Raw genomic sequence first — 25,149 nt, 5'->3', positions numbered from 1 at the left:
CCAACCTCTGCAGCCTCCAGCCAAGAGGCCTCTCTGCGCAGAATACCCAAAAAGAACCTTCTTCCAACCACAAGACTCCCAGAAAGTCCATAATTTATCCTTCACCTGCACTGCTTGTGCTAGCAGAAGAGATGAGTGAGGCTGCTGAGACAACAGAGCGCTGCTTCTAGCCTGCCAACCAACTCCATGGCTAAAGGACGGGCTCCATAAAGAGACTAACTATCCTTGCTACCAGTCACCCAAAGCAGCAGCCACTTTGACATGTGCTGTTACAGGACTTTGAGATGTAGGAATTTAATCACTTTGGATATTTGTCTGGTTCATCCACTACAGAAAAAACTTCTAGTGACCACCAAACCTTCCAGTCCCTTCGTTTTATTATACTTAACAGCTAATACAGGCAAGTCAGCCTCCCGTACAATACAAGAGCCCCAAAACTATGAACACACTAGTTAGATGAATAAATACCACTGCAGAAAAGTATTTTACTCAGTTTATGGAAGGGAACACTCAGATGGAAAAAGAATTAAAACAAACAAAAGAATCATCAAAACAATAAACAAAAAACCCTTAAATTTCTCCTCCTTGTGGATGTCTCTGCTTCTTCCATCTCTTCTGCTCCTTGTTTTCCTCCTCCTTCACTTTGTTTCATTCAGACCAGCAAATCCAACTAGAAACATCCCCAAGGCAGAACGCCTGCAGCTGCATGTTCTACCCTCTAGTTTTTCTTATTTCTTGTTCTCCACATTTTAACTGCAGTATTATGTCTAAGTGAAAGGCCTTAATCCTGCAGCAGGATTTTGGGTACCATTTGCAGTCCGAACAATTCTTATTTTGCAAATTTTTTGAAAAACAATGAGACAGTCGACTTCTCTGGGAGTAAGGAACACACAGAGCTGTGAACACCTCCTTTTGTCTGAAAGCAAAGCAATTGCTGAACTTGGGCATTCAATTGGCAAATCGGGATCACAGCAACAGCAGCCACAAAATGAGTTTCCTTCTGCAGATGTCACAGTTAATTTTTGAATTAATAAGTGGTTTTCTTTTTTTAAACTCTTTTCTGTTACAGGATTATTCTGTGTCTTGCAGAAGCACATCTCATTCCCATTTATAATTAATAAAAAGCAATTGCTTCTTTATTCTCCACTAAGATGCATCTAATCAAACAAAAGGCATCCATCTGAATGAATGGTTTGCATAACATTTCATCAGCCTAATTGCTTTTGACAACTTCCTGAAATAATGCTCCATTCCCATACAAATAGCACTACACTAACCTTCCCTAACGTATTCACTATAGAACAAAACGTTCCAACTACAGTATTAGATTCTTTGGATTCACATAAGACACATTCGACGAGTAACTATTGTTTTTTCCTGATCTGAAAATATTTAACAGCTTCTTTTTGAAAACTAAGCTTTTTCTTTTGCTCCTCCAAGTTATGTCACTTAAAAATATACAGAGGTGACAAGAAAAGCATACCCAAAACATGCTGTCTTGGGTGCTTTCTGGGTACTGCTACATACAGACCTTTTTCCTCCACTAGAATTCAGCTGCTAGTGAAGATGTTTTCCCACTGCACACAAATTGGCAATGGATTTGCAGAATAACAAACAAATAGGTAATTGTGGCTATCTTAAAAACACTAAGTGGTTATCTGGTTGGTGCAAGGTCTTTCTGTCCCAAGTTTTTCCAGCAAAAGTCCTGTTTCCCCGGCACATTCAGGAGAAACAGTTGTGAGGTGCTATTCCACCCTCCCTACTTGAGTAATTGATTGCCATAACTTTGCTGGGACATCTGTGGGCAACTTTATGCAGCTGCAGTAGGAACATGTTTTGCCATCCTATGGTATCTTCAAAAGAAGCAATTTATAGTCACAAGATTTAGAATGGAGAAGGGCATGAAAATTTAATTAAATATACGTTCTAATTCTTTTTAATGTGTGTATGCCCTTTTCATCAAAATAAAACCTTTTTTAAATCACTAAACAATTATGTACAGAAAATGTGTATTGCTACTAAATTGTTTGAAACTGTTCTTAAACGGAATGTGCAAATACATGTATTAAAGTGATGCAGATAGGAGTTGTAGAAAATGTCCCATGGATCATTCTAAAATTTAGAAAAATTTCCATTATAATGCCATGATAAAATGGTTAAGATAATGTATTGAAGCAAGATACAAGAATAGAGCAGTTCGTCTAGGAAGCTACCAGTTATGAATAATTTCAATAAATATGCAAAGACTACATTCTGCCACATAAAATAGCTAGTCAGCTGTAAACCTGCAATACATTTTTGGGCTATGTGTATATCTAGAATATTAAATAATTAATTATGATCCCCATGAATATAATAATTTGGATTCTGCAATAGCTGCATTTTGAATCAGTTCTTCCCATGATTCATTCTGATCATCTCTGTATTTTATCCATGAATACTATTTTTACAATTTTTTTAAACACCATTTGTATTTTTATTTAATACCAACAGAATTCTACATGCCTACACTGCAATGCCTGTTGTTTTCTGAATCTATTCTTCTTCCTACTAGAGAATTAAATGGAACTGAGTTAATGGATGCATCTATTGAAGGATACATACATTATAAAAGGACTAAACTAAATATATACATGAAAGTGAAAGACTGCTTATGAATAGATGTGTGTGCATAGACACATAAACCACCAGCATATAAACTCCCCACTTGTTAAATGTCTACCTCTCTCTTCCTAGCAGAAAAATAGGGGAATGTTTGGGCTTATCTTGCCTCAGTCCTCTTTACTTACTTTTTCCTAAGCCACACGTATTTCCCCACACAATACATACTGATCGTGTACTAATTTGAGTGAAGGGGTCTTTTTGATTCTAAATGTCCATGAGATGAAAGAAGGCTTATGAAAAGGGAAATTTCTTATGAAATATATCCTAGTATTGACTCATATGAAAATTAATCAATTAATATGACAAATTAAATAAAATTAAATTTCTGTTTAAAATCAAAATTTAAAAAGTGACCTAGTGTAGAAATCTGAGGATAATACAGCATGGTTTGGTGTACCTCCGCATGCTAGAGTTTTTGAGCTACTGTTACATCTAAATCAGAAGTGTCACTTGAGAGAGCACCTCAGATGCACTAGTCAAAAAGGACAAACAGAATTCATCCTCAAAGTCTCACCTAAAAAAACCAGCATGTGAGAATCAACCTCATATAAAATAAAATATCATCCCCCACTGAATTTCAGCAAATTATACTTGTCAGAGCAGCTTTTGAAATTTTCCATTAGTGCCAGTTCCTGTGGAAGGGCCTGCAGGATCCTGGTTCTTAAGGATCCCAACTCCATGAGAGCTGAAAGGGAATCTCTGCAGCAAAGAAACAGGAGAATTTTAAACTTCTGTGGTACCTATGACACTGAAAAATTCCTAATAATTCATGGAAAAATCAAGGATTGATGAAGTAGGTTTTACATTGTGAATGAGTAAACAGAATCACAACATCAGAATAGTGGCTGGCAAGAGAGTCTTCATAACAAATTAAGCAAATAGAAACTATTTTCTAACTCTGGTTTGCTTTTAACAGGCTGATTTGCTATTAGCCATCTGAGTAGGAGATTCTCCATTGTAAAAAGGTACGTACATTTTTGCATACCGCATATTTACACTCAGCAGCCTGCAACATCCTTAAGCTAGATTTATCTTATGTTTGCAGACCCCTGAGATGAAATCCTTACAGAGAAGATACTAAAGCCATGAGATCTGTGACACAGGCAGGACTGATGTTCTGGCTCACACCATTTCAGCTTCATGATCCCTCACCAATCTGCAGCGACTTGGATCTCAGATTCCCACTGTGGATTCAGTGCACAGACAACTTCCTCCTGAGTCCTATCCAAATCACAGATGTCTAACAAATGTATTCACTGTATTTTTTTATGTTTCTACCACAAAACTGCCCTAAGGCTGAGCGAGTCCAACACCACAGTCTACCTTAAAATCAAGACCAGAAGAGATGATCTGACTTTATATTCCAACCGCAGATCCTACAGGCGTAACAGCCAGATAGATAGATAGCTACTTGACATATTAATGATAAATACTTCAGCTGTACTTTAGAACTTGCAAGTCTTGTTAGATTGTCTCAAGAATAGAAAGATTCAATTCTACCCTTGCAGTAAGATTCACAGATCAAACTGTGGGAAGGTTCGTTGAGTTAAAGATAACGTACAGCTGCAGTCCGATGTTATCATTAATAAATGGATGTTGTCATTAGTTTTAAACTCACCAAACCTAGAGAGCATGACAATATATCAAATTAGTCAGGTGTTTGGAATTTATTTGTGAAGGGGTCTAACAAGCTGGTAACATTGTCTCTTACTGTGCCATATCTAGATCTCCTAGACTTTCATAAGCCACTAAATAACCAGACCACAGCAACTATTTTCAACTGTAACTGCTTTAATTTGGAATCAAATTTTGGGATCCAAAGGGAATGCAAAGCCAGATAACTGCATTTCCAGATGTGTCACCAGTATGCACACTACTGCAATAGAAATGTGGATTTTTTAAGCATTCACCTTTGCCAGCAATTGCCACAACAAGCATGCCTGGGAAATTAATACTTCTTAAATTTCTAAACAAGGAATGTGGATTCTTTTTAAAAATTAAGATGATTACTGGATCATATAATACATCAGGCTGAACCTGAATGATTATTAGAACTCCTCAGGCAACTACACCTGTGATTGAAATATACTCAGAACATGCTGGTACCACCCTCCATACACTTCCAACCTACCTTATTCCTGCAGACTGTCTATTGTAACCAACTATAAAGGCTTAGATTTTCAACAAAGTTCTATATTAGATTTTACACACAATTTTCATGCTTTACCAGAATGGAGCTAAACATGAAATACATGTTTATATATATGTATCTATATAAATATGAAAAATTAAATGAAGAAAGAAGTAGTACAAAAGGAAGCAATTTTGTCACTGTGATGATTATTTTAATGAAATTACAAACAAAGCCTTTGACCCCAGAAGTAAACACAAAATACAAGTGTCAAAAAACGAAGTCTTGAACGATCTTTCACATGCCACTTTGTTCACCCTATTAAGATGCTAGTTGTTTCTTTGATTTATCTGATAATAAATTTTTGATGACTAGTGAGTCTCATAAAAATTGCTCTGGTGCTGACTACATTGATTAATAAGTCCAAAGAATCGAAACTGTCAGAAATTCATGTGCAGGAGTAAATTACTGCCAAACATACATTAGATATTCCATAAAATATAGAATAAAAAAGGTTGATTTGGTAATTTTATCTTACATCAATTTGCTTGATATAATTCATATTCAGGAACATCGCTGTCAAACCTTGCATACCTTTCCTTTTTTTAAAGTCAACATTAGAGTAAATCTAAATTTGGGACAGTCAGGAAATGAACAATAGAGAACATAAAATAATCAAAATTAATATTCAGAATTTTTTTTTGAGATTATAATCCATTAACAGTGACAAAAAACTCACTTGTATTTTAAGAGACAAAGTTGCTACCCAGTGCTAAATCCCAGTCTTCTAAAATCAAGGTATCTCCTTCGAGCACTTATAGAGGCCTTTGTACACAGCAAACTCTCGCAATGTATCTGGATTAACGTCTTTGAAAAGTCCTGGACTCCGCAGCCCTATGCTCCTTCCTTGGATAACTCCTGAACACATGTTTAACTGGCAGAAAATCCCACAAAACTACATCCAGAATACACAGGCCAGAGAGAGAGATCTGTGTTTATACGAATGAAGAGCAAACACTCTCCCTTTCCTGCCATGGGGAACCATACTAATAGCACTGGCTTTTCAACTGATAAATCTGGTTTCACATAGTGGAATTTCCTGACTTTCAGATTGTACTTTTCAAGAAAGTTATTTCTAGGAAAAAGATTTTCAAATGAAAAGTGATCACAGCCATTTCCAATACTCCGCCTTTGGTGTTTCTACAAAGGCTTGTACAAGTATATATAAACCTCATGGCAGCACTACTAACTAAAACAAAATCACAGATTTTAAAAATTTGTATCATAGCTAGCACTACAAGACATATCAGTAAATTACATCAAAATCATTTCCACTTAAACCTTCCACTAGATAAAAAGTTGATAAAGGCAGCCATAAAATTAGGGATGTTTCTCTATCTAACTGATAGCCCTCAACATAAATAAAAAAAATGCTGAAGATCACGCAAAACCCTCAAATAATGCAAGTGAAATAAGAAACTGGAGTTCAATAAAAGCCAGCATGTAATAAAACAGATATAACTGTGTAGATAATAGAAATTGCAGACAGTTCTGCTTGATTGTAAAAGTGCCACTTTTTAATTTATCCCCAAATAAAAACAGCAAATGTGTGCAGTAACTCTTCCTGTTGGTTGTAAAGAACCAACCTGAAGAAGAACCCAAGAAAACAAATCAGCTGGATTTTGAAGATTCCAAAGGGTTAACAAGCCTTTCACTGCTTGCTGTTAGCTATGGAAGCTTACCAAAAAGTCCCCATCACTACCAACACGTTTTCCATACTGGTTCTTTCTTGCTTAAATTTTATCTGCCATTTCCTAATTCCTCTTCTCCCCATTAGTCTTGAGGATTTTCTTTAAAACGCAACACTCTCCTCGTTACCTGCTACATAAGCCAAATTCTGTTCTCACTAATATCCTTGCAAAAGAAGATTATACAATGCACCATCACAGAACATCAGTAAAGCACATTAATCATGTACATTCTGGACATGCTGCCCTTGGTTATCTACGCCATCAGAAAAATGGTACTGTGCTAATGTTTAATGAAAACGTTGGGCAGCTTTACAAGCAAAAGGCTTCACAAACTTCCATTGTAGTTGAAGAGTTGTCTTGACCCAATCATTTATAATCTCCTCTAGTTCTCATAAATTCATATTCATACATTAATTACATTAATTATACTCATACTGAGGTCATATGTCTTTACTAGTAGAATCCTAGGCCCCTTTTAACTATTTAACCCAAAACTGATGTCAAATTAAACTAGTTTATAATAACACAAGGTGGTCTGTTTGCCTTCTTTAATATTGGAAGCATGTTAGCACCTCTGTCACTTTTGGGCATTTCCCTGGCACTCACTTTAATTAAGAATGAACTTCAGTGAGTTCAGAGTTTTTCAGTCAAGTCCTCTAGAGCTGCTGGGTGCACGTACACCAGCCTGGAGGTTTGAAAGCACATCTTGCAACCAAATGTTCTTCAGGCTTCTGCTTAGTGGACTGCAAAATAATTCATCTTCCCTAAAAGACACATAAATACTGTCCTGCTTGTCCTGAACACACAACAGAAGCATAACAGAACACGATTTTCTTTCCTCCATCATTAATAATAATTTGAACATCATCCATCAGAGAAGGACCCATCTCATTTCTGGGATTTATCACATGAGCAGCCTCTGTGGTGACTAAGGGCCTCACAAAGCAGAAGCCACCCTGGACCAGCCCTTTTCTCACCGGCACGTTCTTCATTCTGACACACCTGCACTCAGGTCTGTTAGGCTGCATCTGCACATCTCTGTTGTCTTTCTTGCTGAGACGCTACCCTGTCCTCCAGGCCAGCCCTGGATTCTGCCCCCGACCATTTGTTTGACACATTCCTACCACCCTGGATTTTACTATTCCATCATTTTTAACCCAGCTTCTGATTTTGCCATGCTGCAAGATTAGAGGCAATGCTATCTTGTTTGCCTGCTCATATCCTGTATCCTACCGACATTCTTTCCCACGTTTGCTTTCATCAAATCCTCAGCTTTTGCACGTACCTCAATTCTTTATTTCATTTCGGCTTCAAACACATCCCTAGACAACAGCTCCAGGATCTAAACCCCAGGTTATTATTCTTGACATGGTAAATGGATTGCTGCATAATATTCTTAACTTTGATCTGAACTTTTATATAAAGAGAATGGTAATATCAGTAGTAAGACCAGTATTTATATGTGCAGTATCTGTATGTCAGATACATCAGTGATAGCTACATTTTTATTACTTATCCATCTTAGTAATACACAGACATAAATATATATAGAAACTGTTTTTCTTGTTTATCTTTCAATGTGGGCTCCAATTCGCGTTGGGAAGAAGTTACAGATTTGCATATAAATATTGTCTAAAGATGTCAGGACTCTGAATCATCTATTGTCTCTGCTGGAAAAAATGTACTAATATATTCATCATTTTTTAAAATACAGACAATAAATACAACATTTGGCTGGATACAAATCAGTATTTTCACATAAAATATACAGTACCATGCTTTTGACAGAGCAAAGCCAAACATAAATGGTATTTTTACATTTTCCCACATCAAGCTGATAGAGAATTTTCATTGGTTAACTGAAAAAATCTTACATGGGCCTACCTGAAATTAAGGATTGTTAAATTTTGCTTATTTGCTAGCTAGCATGAAATTTGTTAGGAAGGTTTAATCTGCCACAATTTCATCTGCACAGGAGATGTGTAGACGTGCATCTCAGAGAATCTCACCTAAAGTAAATCACTGAAATCACAGCTCTGTTCCGCTATCATTATCCTATCTCTGAATCTGCCCTAAAACACACAAGATCATGGCTACCCTTGGCAGAGCTGGTGCATCTACACTGGGGACCAAATGCTCACCATGTCAAGCTCAAAAGCCATTGATAGGGGGAAAGAAGCTCCAGTACTGACAACTGACAGCAGCACTGACAGCTAGACACATAGCACTGTCTTATTTCCCATACAGGACCCACAACAACCTCCATAAATGAGAAAGGAAATGAGGGAGAACTTAAGGGTTTATCTTGGCAGCACACACATGAACAATCTGTATAGAAACAATGAGAAGACTTGTACTAAAATTATAAGGACTTGCAGGGCAGAGCCTAAGACAAAACTTATACACGAAGCCTTCTATTCCACAAACTGTCAAAGAACATTAGTGACAGTAAAGAAAAAAAAATATAGAAAAGAATTTATTATGGCTTATTTTTCTTAGCAAGGTAGGATATATTTACACCATTTAAGTGCTTTCAGTCTTCATTGACTTCTACTGATCATACAAACAGCTGAGGCATCTAACCATAGTCCCTTGAATCACACTGCATTAGATGCTTAAAGCAGTTTATCTGCATTCCTCTCTATAGTCTTTATTTTCCCCCAAGACTCCACGATATCCATGTTTGCTCTGACCATCAGAAATTCCTCCTGAGATCACACCACACTCAGTTAGGTTCTTCTGCTATTCTTACATGAGTAGCTAATGATTAGCCAATATAAAGCTATAAAGCGTAGAAAAGAGTACTAAGAAGATGTGCATTTATAACCCTGAAGGAATTGTTTTTCTAGGAAATATATACCTATCAACAACCTGTTATTAGGTTACTCAAACTTTTTTAATCATAGCAAACTATTGCGTAACGCTGCTACAGAGCAGTTTACTGTAATAAATGTGACTTAAATACAAAAATCTTACAGGCCCAGGCCAGTGGACATTGCTACACAAGCAATCCCCTTCCAGGATAATTGCTCCTTCTACTATTTCAACTTCCCAAGGTCTCCTTTTCAACTCCTGTTAATTCCCACTTTACCACAGTGCATCCAGATCTCCAAAATGTGGATTAAAGTTGATTACTTTTTTTTTTTTTTTTTTTTTTTTTGCTTAGCCTCTTTTTCCACTCCACAAAGTGGAAATATTTTCAGAGTGGTTACTTATCCATTGCTTCACATCTTGGACAGCACCAATCACACAGCTGAAATTAAATAAGCTTAGAAACTGTGGAATAAGAAAAAGTTATTTTTCAAGACATAGTTTGCATTCCTGTACATTACTCTGAGTAACTTGTCAGCCTCCTCTACTTGTTAAAAACAAATACTGAAATACTCTTCATTAATATAACCCATAAAAAGAATCCCTGATTTCATGACCTGTGCCCTCTTACGTGGAAGCAGTCAGTGGGCATTTGCTGCCGCGGAATAGCAGGGCTCTGCTGGAACAGCGCATTCGACAAAGCTGGAGACAAAAATGCTTCTGGATACCAACAGAATCAGCTCTGGACTTTCCCAAACTGAGGATAAAATGATGTTTTTGATTACAGCATGAGAAACTGTCTGTACAGGGAAACCTATGTTGAAGTGTCACCGAGTGATATACGTTCAACGTAGCCTTTGTCAAACAACTTCCTCTGCTAAGAGTTATTGTGTCAGTCTTCAAAATGGCTTGCTCTTCTACCACCTTCTCCGACGGAAATGTGAAAAGTTCAGGTCACTTCCTTTCACAAAACATCTTGTCAAGGTTCCTGGCTCCAAGCTGACTGCCTCATGGGGAAAAGCTGCTTTCTAGAAGCTTAACAAATGGTGACTATTCTCTCATAATTCTGCCTCGCTGAAATATGGAGGTCAGAGAAAGACAACAGTCATTTAAGAAAAAAAGTGTTATAAGGCGACTGCTTGGTTCAACAGCAGTTTAAAAGAATGCTAGAAGGCTAAATGCTATTCCAAGCACTCAGGAAAGCAAATTACTCTGTTCTAGCTGAGATTATGCCATCAGGTGATGACGACTGGAATAGACTCTGCTGTGACAAAAGCAAAGCCACTATCCTTTCTGCTGCAAGAACAAACAAAGAACAAGTTTTGCCTGAAGGCTGATCAAGAGCACATGATTAACGCCAAAAAACATACCCAAAGTGCAGCTTGCTGGAGCAAATATGCAGAGAATGCCAGTGACCAAACCCATCCACCCAAGCCCTTTACCTCATCTTAATCAAGTCATTGATTATCTTACACTGATCCTGATGAGCATCACAGGATTCAAGTTCTTCAAAGGAGTTTAATTCACTGTTTTCTTTCAAATATTTCTGTCTATCTGCACTTGTCTAAATATATTATAGCCACTAAATCACACAATCCATCATCCCTTTGTCACTGCTCTAGACAGAGAGGATCCTCTGAGAATATGCTTACAACATAAAGGTCACTTTGAAAGTTGACTGAAGACATGAATAAAAAAAACCAAAACATTTAGCTAAGCTGTTTGAGGAGATGAGGTTGCTATTATCTTTTACTGTTTGAAAATGTTTTTCAACTGCTTTTCAGCACTACCACGACACCACACGGCATTTTTAAATGGCACCTGCACAGCATATACAGAATCAAGGCCAAAATTCATCTTACTCCTTTAGCTATGAGAGCAAGTACTGCAGCCAGAGACTAAGGACCATCAGATACTTTGTAACCTGACCTATTTCTAAATGATGCTGTCACAGTGTGAAATGCGTGGTGGACATATTTTAGCCAACAAAAGTCAGCAGAGTGCCAAAGGCTGCTAAATTTCCTGTTAAGGAATAAGAGCCTCTCCACACACATTTTCTGACACAATATATGATCATCTTTTTGTCAAAAAACAAGGGTTGAAAAATCATCTGGCATCATTTCCCAAGAAAAGTAAGGAAATAAAAGGAAATGAAAGAGCGAGTATACTAAGTGAGAACCTACCAGGCTGATGTGAGGCCAATCAGTTAACAGGGCTGCTGTAGCGGGCTGCAATTTCAGTTTTATGCTGAGGGTTTAAGCATCATGTAAAACTGAAGTTTGAAAATGTAAAAGTATGCAAGATAGACATCCTTATCTTAGGACGTAGTCATCCCTAATGGGTGTCACCCCTACATACCAATTAAGCACTGAAACGAGAATATCCCAAGAAAAGGTGAAAAATCAAGTGAAAATTTTGGACGAATATGCTTGAAATGGAAAGAAAAGGGTTTTCATCTACTTCATAGCTGTGTCTCAAGAGCACAGAGAATGACTAGAAACCTTTGAGCACAAATGTTACACATAATTATGGCTTGTGGCAGCCATCAGTGGAAACCCCCAGGTTCATTAACACGACTGCAAGTGGCTGAATCGCCAGACTTGGCGAGTTGTAGTGTCTGGCTGAGGTAGCTGTCACTGAGTAAATATGATGCCCTGGTCATTGCAAACACAAAATAAGGTACATTAGCATAAACCACTCAGGGAAACATAACTTGCTAAGTCCCTGCAACTTGGCCCTTTGACTATGCGAGTATACTCCGCCTCAGCTAGTACAGACAGTGCTAGACTTATAAACACAGTAAAATCAATATTTCCAATCAGCCAGCAGAAGCAATGGGCATAGGGGTTCGGTTACTATTTTTAGAGCTCAAATTCTACTTACTATATATATGTACGATTGCTAGTTTATGAAAGGCCACATCTTCCAGTACCTGGAAATAAACTTACTGATCAGAAGTGAAAATACCTCCTATAAGCTGCTGATAAATGTGAGTTGTTCGTTTGTCGCAGTATTAGAAGGGAGGTCAGCTAAAGAGCATACCTGATTTTCTACCCAGTCGCTCAACTATATATTATTATGTCTCAGAGTATAAGTTAAACTGTCTGTGTCTGTCAAATACTATACGTTAATTTACAAATTTTTGTTTTGGTTGAACGATCCGGAGAAAATCCAAGAGATCAATTTTGCATAAAGTGTGAGATATCTACAGAGAAAACTACTACACTCACATCTCAGCTTGGTCATTTGCTTAATGAGGAAAAAAAAAAAAGGTATAATACCTGGAGAGAGTCTCTGAAAGAAGGAAAAAAAAAGCAAAAGCAGTTGAAGTAGTAAACAGAGAAGCAGTTGAAGAAGGTAAAGAGAAAATATCAAAATTTCATCACGAATAAAGGATTTTCACTTCTTTTGTGTTCACAGCTTGTTTGCTTTAGTGCACAGTAATGCTACTTGACCTGTTAACCGGATTATGCCACTGAAAATCAAATCACATGCACACAGAAAAAATGTTTGTAGCAGGTCACATCCAAATAATCCTCAGATCACATATCTACATGAAACTGGAAATAACCAAGGAGAATCTTTCCTCTACTCCACAAACCCTCTTTACAGCATATGTAAAGCTATTGCAATCAAGAATCAAAAGCAATTGCTACAGGGATTCTAACAGAAGTATCCCAATATTTTTAATTTATGGTCTAAATATGGTATGGCTATATACCAAAAACAAACAAAAATCTTCTCTTGTTATTTATATCTTCATGCACTTGGTTTCATTCCTTGTCTTTGAAACTAATGACATTTTAACCGAATAATCTTTCGAGATCAAATGTAAAATTCTAAATGAATACTTCTCCGACTCCCTTTATTTCCCCAATTAATTACTAGTCTGATTTTGCTTACACTGTTACCTATATGGGCTTTAAATATTTACTGTGGACAAGATCAAAATCAGCCCATTAGCCAGCTAGACACAGTCACGCCTCAGCAAAGAACAAGAGAGCAAACATAACACTGCCTATTTAAAGCGAAGAACAATAGTTAAGGAAAGGTGATGAATTACAGAATCTTTTAATCTTGATTTTGGACGCTCAAGAGAGGCTGCTAGAGCAGTTATAAACTTATCTTATTCATTATTTATATACATAACAATAGATCTCAAAAAACTGAATGCAGGTCTGCAGAAATTCTTATCCATTTAGTACAGAAACTAAACAGAAGTTTACTTCAGTCTTTGCGACTTTGTTGCTATCCTCAGAAAGGCCAAAGCTCTCTCTGTGAGATGTGCATGAGTCCTGGAGCTACAGCACACAGAAATACAAACTGCCAACCAGAAACTACCCCTCGTTCCCAAGAATGCTGCATCCCACTGCTAAACGGACTGTGAGCAAGGGATGGCCAAAGGAGGAAGAGCTCCTCCCTGAACCGTGCCTGCAACACAGAGCACTGCAACACGGAAATTTTCAGTGAGAGAGAAATATTTCAATTCAATGAACCATTAAATACATTCTTTCATAAATAAATGCCTAGCATTTATATTTATACCTAGCATTCTGAATGAACATGGAGGTCTGTTTTCACTCAGTAACACTGCTGAAGAAAGGGCTACTACCATGTTTGAATTACCAGGTGAGAAACTTTTGCAAACCAGTCCAAACCAATCAGGTTCATCATCTTGCAAAACATAACAAACTCAAATCAAAAACATTCTTAACAATTGCTTATTTCGGGCTATAAAGCCTTAATGCACATACTTAAAATAACTTCTCAGAGCTTGTTCTTTTACACCTCTCAAGCTACTTAACCATCCTTAGAAAAAATGCACAAATACGCGACAAAGTCACACAATCTTTATGCTTTCCCAACATGTCTAAACCATACTTATTTACTGATTAGCAACATTTCTGAATATAAGTATAGAAGTTTATAGGTTTGCATGTTTGACCTGAATACCAAGCTACTGTATATATTATAAAAACAAATGTATAGCTGATAACAAACAGCATAAGCACAAGAAAACATAGCACAATAAAAAAAATGAAAAAAAAATCTCCAGGATAAAATAGTGATATGAAATACTTACTATTTATATGTTTCTGAACGAATATATTCAAAAACATGAGATACTCCAAGCTGGAACTGGTCAGCAATAGGGGTAACCCAAGGATTATTTTCTGCTTTGAAGACTTGCTTTTGTCCCGTCAAATCCAAATTACCTGAAACAGATTAAACAAAAAGATATATGAAAAGAACAGTCTTATCTTAAGGAAAGTCTTTACAGTGAAAAAGAAACCTTTAATTCCTTCAAAAGAGTACAATCATAATCAAAGCAGATACTTTAGGTTTAATGGAGAGGAAAAGGAGGACACAGTAGTTCCCATCATGATGGATACAGAGCCAAGTTCCACCCTGTTCATCTCAGTGCACAGCGGGATGGAATTTGGCCCGCTGTGTATAATATTTATTCATTCAGTTAGTCCTAGGCAGGGCTTCATAATGCAGAGTGCTGAGCTGCCTATCTGCATGAAAGCAAATTCACTTAGCACTGACACAACAACTGAGTTAAAACTTGGGACCCCTTGATTGTTCTTGCAATGTGCCAGTTTTATCTAACCTATGATAGAAAGGACTTAGAAGATACAGAATTCTTTTTTCCCCTTCTTTTTTTTTTTTTGATCCCCTTTTAGGATTACCACTCAAAAACAAAACAGTATAAGTTCTGCTGAAATTCGTTCTGTCCGTGGATACAACAGACTAAATTCCAGGAGGGTTTTAGACATTTAAAGAAATACTCCATTTGTCTAATTCAAAATAAGACACCTGTGCTACCATTTTACATTTATGTTTGTGAATGTAGAAAGCCCCAGACCACACTCCACAACAAGCAAATGTTTTAAATGTTCATAAATAAAATAGCAAAATCACAAGATTGTGATCCAGACCCAATCAAGCTGGTAGAGAAGCCTTAAATCAATCTGATGTTTTTCAATTTTAAAGCATTGGTATAGTGGCATACGCACACGTGTGCTGTGGGTGCTTCTGCAAGCCATTTGGGTTACATTTCCCCACGCTCTGCATTAGGGTCATTAAATCCTTAAGGTGTTTCTCCCTGTAAAAAGGGTTAACACCACCAGAGCAAAGCAAGACCATTCCATTGCATGGGAACGTCGCGCACCTCACGCTGGCCTCTCAGCAAGCCCCCGTTACCTCAGCAAGCTCCTGTGTCGGCTGCCTGCGGGGGCTCCCCGGCGCCAGCGCCACGCGGGGAGGCCCTCGCCCCGCTCCAGCGCGCCTCCTTCGGAGCCGCACACCCACCGCCTTCATTAGCGGACCCAGCAGCCCCGTTCTAACAAGGATCAGGATTAAGCACTGTGACAGAAAGGACCTAATAAGCTCAAAACTGCTGTGTCTAAACGTACGGCGGGCAGCTTGAGACGCAGGCTTGCACCGCTCACTCTTCAGCTTTACGGCGCAGGCCGCTGGGGACGCAAGCTGGCTCTGTCATTAGCAGTCGCCCTCTGACCGACGCTGCCCTGAAGATCATGTATCACTCAGAGGCTTATTTTGCAATTGCAAATTGGATTTTCCATTTTACTACCTGCAAAAGAACCGCCATACACGTCTTCCCTAAGCTACCAGCACTGTATGCATTCGTTTACAGATATAGCTCTAAGTACAACCAGTATATACAGCAAACACAAATAGTTAAATCCAGGCAGACCAACTTGACTCCCCTCCCCAGCAATCAAATTCAATGCTGCCTATAGAAATAAGTTACACATTCCCCAAGTCTCAATTTTCTTCAGAAATTTACAGTGCAGGGAATGCTGCTGCCTTATGTTCTGCATCTCCACAACATGGTGTGCCCATTTCCAAGCCTAAATATCACACGGTCGATTTAAATTTAATTAATTGAAAGAAAGATTCTTCTACTGAAGCCAAAACAATCTTAGAGCAGAAAGAGGACTGCTTAAGCGAAATGAACTGTAGAACTCCATGCCAAAATAATCACATTTTCCTCTGCCTTGTGTTTTTTCCCCCAAAAAGTTGAGAGCAGGTAGAGATTTCTTTTTACCTACTAAAAAAGGGGCAAGAAGATGGTAAAATTAATCTCATTAGGGAGAAAATTTGCAGTCCAAAAATCCAGAACTGAAGCTCAACTCCAGGTCCCCTGCCCTGAGGAATCACCTTTGCAGGTGGTCCTGGCAGCAACCGGCCTGGGAGCACTTTTCAAAGCTGTCTCCAGGTGGCAGCTGGAGCGACAGGTCAGCTGCCACCTCGCTGCTTGGGGGCTTTACTGAGGAATTTAATAAAGTGTTGTAGTGTGAAAAATAGCAACCCCTCTGTCTCCATGGCAAGCAGCAGCCAGAGAGCAGGTGCTCCTCAGCCGCAGAAGCCGCTGAGGCCTGCCTCCAGGAACAGAGGCAGGACAGGGCACCAGTCATCCCTGTGTTACACTGAGACGTCCAGCTGGAAATCCCAGGCGGCAGCAAAGGAAAGGAAAAGGCAGACATCAAACTAGCCAGAGACTATGGCTCTGGTATCACACTTGCTTGGGAGGGCACTTAGAGATGCGTCCCCTCAGACAGTCTCCTTGCCCAGGAGGTTTTCCACAGTAGCACTACAATGCAAAATAGTTATTCTCCATTCGAGCTGTGGCCCAGGGAAAGACACACCAGATGCACCTCTGTGGGGTACTGTCTAACAGCATTATCAGCAGAACACTGTCCCCAGGCCTTTAGGAAACTTATCCACTGTTCTGCTACACAGATCACATCAAATCCCTCTGATATTTTTAGCAAGCAAAACACAAACCTGACTCTAATAAAAAAAATCCAGGACTGAAGATTCAATTGCAAAACATATTAGGGTTGGAGATTGCATTGATCATTGCTGGTTTGTTCTTTCTGTGCATGTCATCTTATTAAAAAAAATACCTGTTTATCATCATTAAAATTTGTATCTGGTAGACTACAATTATGTTTCTTCATAATGGACTTAAGGTTCTTCCTATTTTGGCAATATAAAACAGATCAACTCCACTGAAATCAACCCAGTCACACACATATCTTTGGTAAGGGAGGAAGAGAAGGTTACATTTAAGTGTAATCAGCACAGTCGCTTTCCTGGTTCCCCAAAATATTTTTTCAATGTGACTTTTCAATTGATTTTGAGAGCTTCTAAAACTCCTCCTAAAATTAAATATTCAAGATCATATATCACAGAAAATTATCCTAAAATGATTAAACAAATAATTTCTAAGATCCTAAAATATAATTCTTTACTGCTTTGTATCTTGAACAAACATAGACTTACATGTAAAATGAATACAAAATGGACACAAGGTACTATTAGACTGGACAACAGTATTTTAAGTTTAAAAGACAGTTTGGAAAAGAGAACAGTAGGAATAAATACATGTCTAATAGCTGACTGCTATGGAAGATCTGCACAGAATGGCCCAAAAAATTAATGATCCTTACTAAAGGGAGTCAGATATATGTTAGAATTCTCCCAGCACTTATGGAATGTAAAAAAGATCTTGAGCCATTAAAATGGCCCAAATCAGTGTGACTGAACTTCTGTACTTAACTACTTGAAAAGTAAATTGTTTCTATGCCCAACTCTACAGACTTGAAGAATTTAGGTCTGCCGCCTAAATCTATTGCTAGCTACAGAGAGTACACCTAAACCAAACCAAACACTTGAAAATTCAAGAACAACATCAAAGCATACATATTTTTAATTTGCGTCTAATTCAGGCTTTCATTCCTCACGTTGACTAAATTACCATTTATCACTGCTTGTATTCGGGGATCCCATAGCCATGAGTGAAGAGAAGGAACATTGCTTCAAATGACAGTCAGCAGACCTCATCCTCAGGGATGCAAAAGGAAGAAGGGAGCTACAGTCATCTCTGCATCTCCCTCAGTAAATCTGTAGAATCATATTATCATAGAAAGGTTAAGATTGGAAGGGACCTTTAGAGATCATCTAGTCCAACCCCCCTGTACACGCAGGGTCACCTAGAGCACTTTACACAGCATCCCACATTCATTTTAAAATACGTTAGTTAGTATTTCTTGTTATTTTCCTTTGGTGTTGTTGAAATAGAAGTGGTCTGTATGGACATTCCTACTTTGCTCAACTGCTTGCAAAGGTCAGGAGAGCTCCTAAAAGCAGGTAAGATGCTGCTACCGTAGTCAAAACTGTCTTCTTTGCAGAAAGTAAGTGCCACAGCTAGCGATACTGCTACCTATCACTCGGACCAAGGGCACTCACATTTCCTAGGCTGCTCCTCTGTATTAGAGCCAGACTTTAAGCAGCTCTCATATGCAACAAAGTCCCTCATCTTCTTATGACATATGGCATACTAATGTATAATACATACCTAACATATGTATACTTAACATACAGCGAGACATGACTGGTACGATCAGGGTCCATAGGCACCGCATAGGCAGTAAAAAAAAAAAAAAAAAAAAAAAGTTAACTGAATAAACACCAAAATGGTTTGTCCTTTCCACTCTAACACTCCTTGGCAACACTTCAAATACTTCAAAATATTAAAAGCTGAAATAAAGTAATTAAACAATTGTGACAATTGAGAAGCGAGTCTTGGCAATCAGCACATGAAACCTGGTATGCCAGATCGTCACTTCTTCAAAATGGTTTAAATCCACCCCTAGTGAAGCATCACTATCATCAATGGAGTTCCAGCTGAAACAATTTTGGCCCATATATCATTAAGTTGCACAGTTCTATTTCCTGTTGATTCTCTGTCTCATCTTTCAGCCTACACACTACCACACTGACCTCAAGGAGAGTCCTCAGGCAGTAATATATCCATTTTTCTTACTAATTCCTCTTAAGACTGCAATTTAAATGTTCTTTCCATTTACAGCAGAAAGGTCTTACTCTCTCACCATTGTACATAAGAACAAGGGGAATGAAATTAATTTTATTTTTTTATTTAGATATAAATACCCTTGAATCCTCTTTTATTAAAGGCCGAGTAAGGAATCAATCCACTACACTAAATTTAAACTTAAGTTATATGTAAAAATATGTCTGCCTTGGCTTGTTGAAGATTTGCTTTACACTCCAGGGCTTATAATTTTTATTGCTTTTGTGCCATGTGCTTTGTCTCCACAGAGAGATGGATTGGTATAAGCTTGTGGGTGGAATAAATGTCATGTCTGTTATGTCATAAAACGATATCAAAGCAATTAATTGTGAATAATATCTATGTTAAATTCTTTGTTAAAAATACACTGATTTCTATGCTATAAAGTGTTATCAAAAGCAAATTATTTTTAAACAAGCCTTAATGCTTGTAAGCTGTGGATCAGTAACTCATGTAATACTCTATAAAAAAAAAAAAAAAAAAAAAAGATCATCTCTGCTTTGAAGACCTCTATCAGTTTTGAAGGTTTAGTAACTGAAGTGAGTGGACTGAAAGGGAGGAACAGCAGCAGTAAGACAATGCAGAGCAGAGGAAAGACTCCTTGTACATAAGCTAAGTGTGACTCCCTCTTTCTTGGCATCAGCTAAAACAATCATAGAAATATGCAGTATGATAAACAAACCTACAGCACTGTAACATATCTTGAAAACATACATTTGCTTTTTAATGAGATTTTATGCACTAAAAGAAAACAGCTAGTAAATCTCCACCTAGACTGAAGCGCCTCCAAACGCTCAGTCCCAGCAATGCCACCTTTCCTTGCTTGAATTTTGCCCTCTCACCCCTAAGATCTTTTACTGCAGAGTCTCTACCAGCATCATTTGGAATCAACATTTCAGAGAACCCAGCATTTTTGTTTGGTTTAGCCTCAGTTGTCTACCTTCTGTTTCACAGGTAAAAAGGTCCAAGTCTCAAACAAGAGACGTAGTCAAACCAAGTACATATCAGCAAACCAAACAAATACTCCAGGAGCAGCCTGCAGATCCTCTTCCGCTGTTCCCTGCGCTCACGAGACGGGCATTCCCAAAGGCTGGCCTGAGAGCACAGGGTGGAGGCTCACGATAAGAGAAGGCTGAAGGAGCAGGCTGAAAGCCAGACACTGACACCAAGCCCACCCAAAATCACAGTTATTTTCAGGGACAGAAACACAAGCACAAATGTTATGAAACTGCACATACATTCTAACAATTTCTTAGCTTTAAGAGCTTCCCATGAGTTCAGCAATTGCACCCCACCTCTCATGTTCTCTCAACTAGAGCTAAAAGCAGAGCTCTCACCAGCTATCCCTGGGTGAGTTCAATAATTTCAGTGTTTTACAAAGAAAAAACTACTGAGTTAAAATCATGAAATGAAAAGGCAATCACTGGTGTTTTGTTCAAATGCATTATTTCCATTTTGAAGAAAACTGCCTTAGTTCTCAACCATTGCTTTTGCTTCAGCCCTTCTCCAGTATAGAAGGATGATCTGTACTTTGCTCTCATGGAGTTAGTCATGATTTGCATCTAAGTCTTCTCCTCTTCTTTCCTTTGATAGGTTAAAAAATGTCTCTAATTACGTGATTCCAGAATAGCAACTCCATTTGCTGGGACTCTCAGCAAGACAACCACAGTGGACAACTTAAGCAGACCAACTAAATCTTGAATTCCTTAACCTAGAAGTCAAGGTGAAGTGATACAGGTCAAAGTAGTCTTGCTTCACTTACTGCCATTACAATTCCATGTGAAGAAGATTTTACTCTGTTAATAGAAAGACTGGTTAAATCTCCTGGAGCAAAGGTTGAGCCCTTGCAATTCCTATCACCAGCTCCATACAACAAATCTGACACCAGCAGGATGACTAGTAGAAACAGTAAGCAATACAAGCATTCACAGTTGAAAGCCACAGAACAGGAACTTGTTCAACAGAGCACACAAGGCCCTTCCAGTCAAACAAACCTGTGCTAATGACTTGCACTTTTACATGACAAATCGTGCTATTTCAACAGCCAAACTCCACGGCACACACAGCCTTCAGGAGCAGGTACCAAGGCAACCGGGCTGATGCCATTATGTGGGTAGCTAAGGGGAACGGGAGGAGAAACAGCATTTTGACAAAAATCCAAGAAATTATTTCAGAATGCTTTCTATATATGTTTTTTCAACTTATTCCATTGACTGAAGACTACATTAAATTAATTCCTTTAGCATTCCTAATAAATGTGGAAGAGATCATTTACTAAAAGAAAATTAACAAAACTTGTAAAGTTTAATGTGCTTTTTTAAGGTGAAATGTTGTGCAAAAAATAACATTTACTTCATTGCTCTGCACAGCAATATACAAGGGTCTTCCTGGGATCTCTAGCAGTGAGATGATGGTCACTGCAAAGCTTTCCTCATGAATCAGTTGAGGACCCAAGAAATATACTGTGCAACAGACCTTTGACAAGTGCCCTTTTTTGGAACAAACAGAATTAATGTGATGTAAAGTACTTTAATATCAAAGAAGTTTTAATGGAACAGCCAGTATTATTGGCTTAAAGGATCAGAGTCCCAATTTATTTTGAAATATATTAGACATTTTAGCAACCTCAGCCGCTCCCATGGGATTCTCAATTACACAAGAATTCAGCAAAGCATTGTGTCTCTTCGAAGGTTCCCTATCTCTAAATTAACTAGATTTCAGTTTGATAAGAGGAAAAAACACACACACACCACACAGTATTTCTTTTGTCTCTTTGAATCTTTGAAGCTTCCATACAAATATTTGTAGTTCAACACGTAAACAGTGAAACTAATTTTTGTACATAAAACAGCCAAAAAAACAATAAACACACTTGCCCTGGTTGCTTCTGATAACAGTACTCTTACCTACTATGTCCCTGACAGAAAATACGAAATATTTGCTAACAGAAACATCATTATTATGCTAGTAGTAATCAGGATCAGAACATAGTCAACACGAGGAAAGACTATACAGACACTGTAGTCATCTGAGGTACAAAAAAGCATACGTGTTTTAAAACAATATTAAATCTGAATCTTAAAAGTTTGGCAAGAATTACAGCAGTATAAGGAAATGAATGCCTGTGATGTAAATCTAAATGACTGGCTATAGAATGTATCTGTCTGGGTATAATGTAATTTTGCTGAGTTCTCATCTCAGCCTATACACCTTAACTCTCATAAACTATTCCATGGATTCAGTCAGGTTGCTAATTATATTAAGTTTGTTTTACTGTAAACTAAGCCTGAAATAAGAAATATTCAGCATTAAGCAACACAATCAGAATATTCACAAGTTTTCAGAAATGTTTTTCCTATATAAAAAATCGGACTGTGACCCGCCTTGTCAAGTGCATTTTTTCTATTATTCCTTAGCTAGTCACTATCAGTATCAACAGTCCTGGAAAACATGTTCTTTTTGTTGTATTCACTGAGAAGTTTAATAAGGCTCCTAATTCTCTTACACCACCTTTTCCTTTGTTCCAAAACTAGAAACAGGCAGGTGTGAAAACTGCAAGGTACCAGCTAGCAGTTCTGATGCTCAGGAGCTGGTGTCCTGACAGCCCCAAGATCTTCAAGCCTCCAAGAAGCAGCAGATGCCAAAGCAGACACCCGAACAGCACTGTCCTGTGACACAGGAAGAGTGAAATGATAGTTTATAGAGCAAGAGGAATCGTTTGGCATAACTCTGACATATAATTAAAAGTAGTAACTTTTGCAAAATAAGCAATTCTTATGTTTGTACATGCCTGTTAAAATTACTTAAGTAAACTACAGTTTTGATTAACATTGATTGCAGAAACTGCTTTGAGTAATATAATATTCATTCACAAATTCTACATTAATTTCAAAAGCCTTATCTGAAATGTCTTTCTGTGATGGACACACTCATACTTCTGGCAGGTTTTCTTCATCTCTTATATTGAAAGCCAATACTTTATTCCTAGAAGATAATTTAGCTGTTTCTGAAAAAAAAATTACTTAGTCATCCTGATAAACAATTTATGAAAATGTTTCACCTTCCTTAAAAGGAAACACAGCTAGTTATCCCTCCAAGACTTTTTTTTTTTTTTTTTTTTTTTTTTTATAGCTTGAATTTTCCATTTTTCAAGTATGCACCTTACTGCCTGGTTAGAACAGGAGAACTGGAACAGTATTGAATCATACACTTCAAAGCCATCTGATTCCAATATTTCATTTTGGAAAAATAATATGATAATTTAAAATGCATTATTGGAAATCACTTTTCTTCCCACAGGCCTAAATAACAGCAAATGGTGCACATGTGTGCACACGTGTTAGGGGAAAGTTAATTAACAAAGTCAACATCAGAACGGGAGTTTTAAAAATAATGCTATGGTTTTCAGTTGGAAAAAATAGCAAACCTAAAGGTCATTTATGTTCTCCATGAAGCTATTTACATGTGACTAGAACTTGGTGAATAATTCTGCGCCATACAGTACTCTCACTCTGCTGACTCGACTAACAATCTTTTCCATGGTCCACCCAGATGACCAAGCAATGAACTTAAAACACCACCATTGATCTTACTAATTGCATCTGCCACTTTACGTGGTTCCTTGCTTCTACTCAGCTTTCTTTCCAAACACCATTCCAATTGTTCAATGATCAGAATACACAAAGTGATAGATTTAGTGCTTCCTTGGCAATTTATATAACTGACTGCAACTCTGTTGTTGCAGTGAATCATGATTTATTTGTCTCACAATGCAGCACATAACCTTTTAAATGCTAGGGAAAAAAATGCCAGCGCCTCTTTAAAGTTTATATATGACTGCCCACCACCATTCCTCATGAACTGGGTTTTGAGAGACAAATGATAAAAACAAGCTGTGAATTCCACCCACCTCCTCCCGGCCATTTCCTGCATTCATCATCCACACATACTGTATTTACAGACAAGCATCCTCATCAAGAGAGCCAATACACTGTTCTAGGCTCCTCATTTCCTCTTGGGCAAGAATATTTGTTTTCTTAGATTAACCATAGGTATTCTCTGCTAAATGTGGACAAGGATAATGCTGATCTCCACTAGCCCTCACATGACTTACACGACACCCAGCAGCATCCAGTGAAGGTAACAGAGGACTGAGAGCTTTACTGATATATTTTGATCCCACTGCCCATTCATGGCCTTTTCTTTTACCCTACTCTCCATAAATTCTTCTCCATTTATTTTCATAAGCTTAATTATTTTTAAATTTAGATTACCAGGATTCCAGCCCTCACCTTGCTCAAATACACAGTTTTGTTCTGGTGATTATATTGTGCCCACCTCTCTGGTAGATGAGCACCTAGTGATTCTCTCTTGTCCATTGGTGACCAAGCTCCTAAAATTCATAAGCCAGTCAAAAGCCTTCACGATCTTTAATTAAGAGAGTGATAATAAGAGAGGAAAGTTTGCTTGCTTTAAATGGAACAGTAATACCTTCACTTAATGCAAACATCACTTGTTTACTGAAAAGCTATTTATTCAATATACCCAGCATAAAATGTTTGGGTAGTTCTCCTTACACTATAATTCCATTTTAAAAATTTAGAAGGGAGTCCTTGGGTAGCCGGTAATCATTTTTTCCACAAACTGTGACTATGAAGTTTCATTAGGGTGCTTGCATGCTGCTTTTATTTGTGGTTGGAAAGCTGTCTGTAAAGGAGGACTCCTCTAAATTGTCCCAAATTTGCAGAGGGAAAACAGGGCTGCAGAGATGAAATGACTTTTCCTAATCATCCAGTAAACTCGCTTGCCTGTGCTCTCCTCCTACCTGGTCTCAAGGAAGGCTCCTAAGCACTAGGTCCAGTGCCCAGTTTACGAAGCTGAATTCT

General features: G+C 38.0%; 1 protein-coding gene across 1 annotated transcript in view; it reads right to left on the bottom strand.

The window, feature by feature from the left end:
- Positions 1–25,149, bottom strand: part of RSU1 (Ras suppressor protein 1) — a 105,556-nt gene that overhangs the window by 42,865 nt on the left and 37,542 nt on the right. The window contains exon 8 of the mRNA XM_088524337.1: positions 14,441–14,573. Coding sequence (XP_088380463.1) covers positions 14,441–14,573 — 133 coding nt within the window. The remainder of the gene's footprint in view (positions 1–14,440; positions 14,574–25,149) is intronic.

Source organism: Tinamus guttatus, unplaced genomic scaffold, assembly GCF_059628265.1.
Source record: "Tinamus guttatus ecotype Peru unplaced genomic scaffold, ASM5962826v1 Tinamus_guttatus_pri_ptg000209l, whole genome shotgun sequence".
NCBI lineage: Eukaryota > Metazoa > Chordata > Aves > Tinamiformes > Tinamidae > Tinamus > Tinamus guttatus.
The sequence above is the reverse complement of the archived record's forward strand: the minus strand, read 5'-3'. Positions and strand labels throughout refer to the sequence as shown.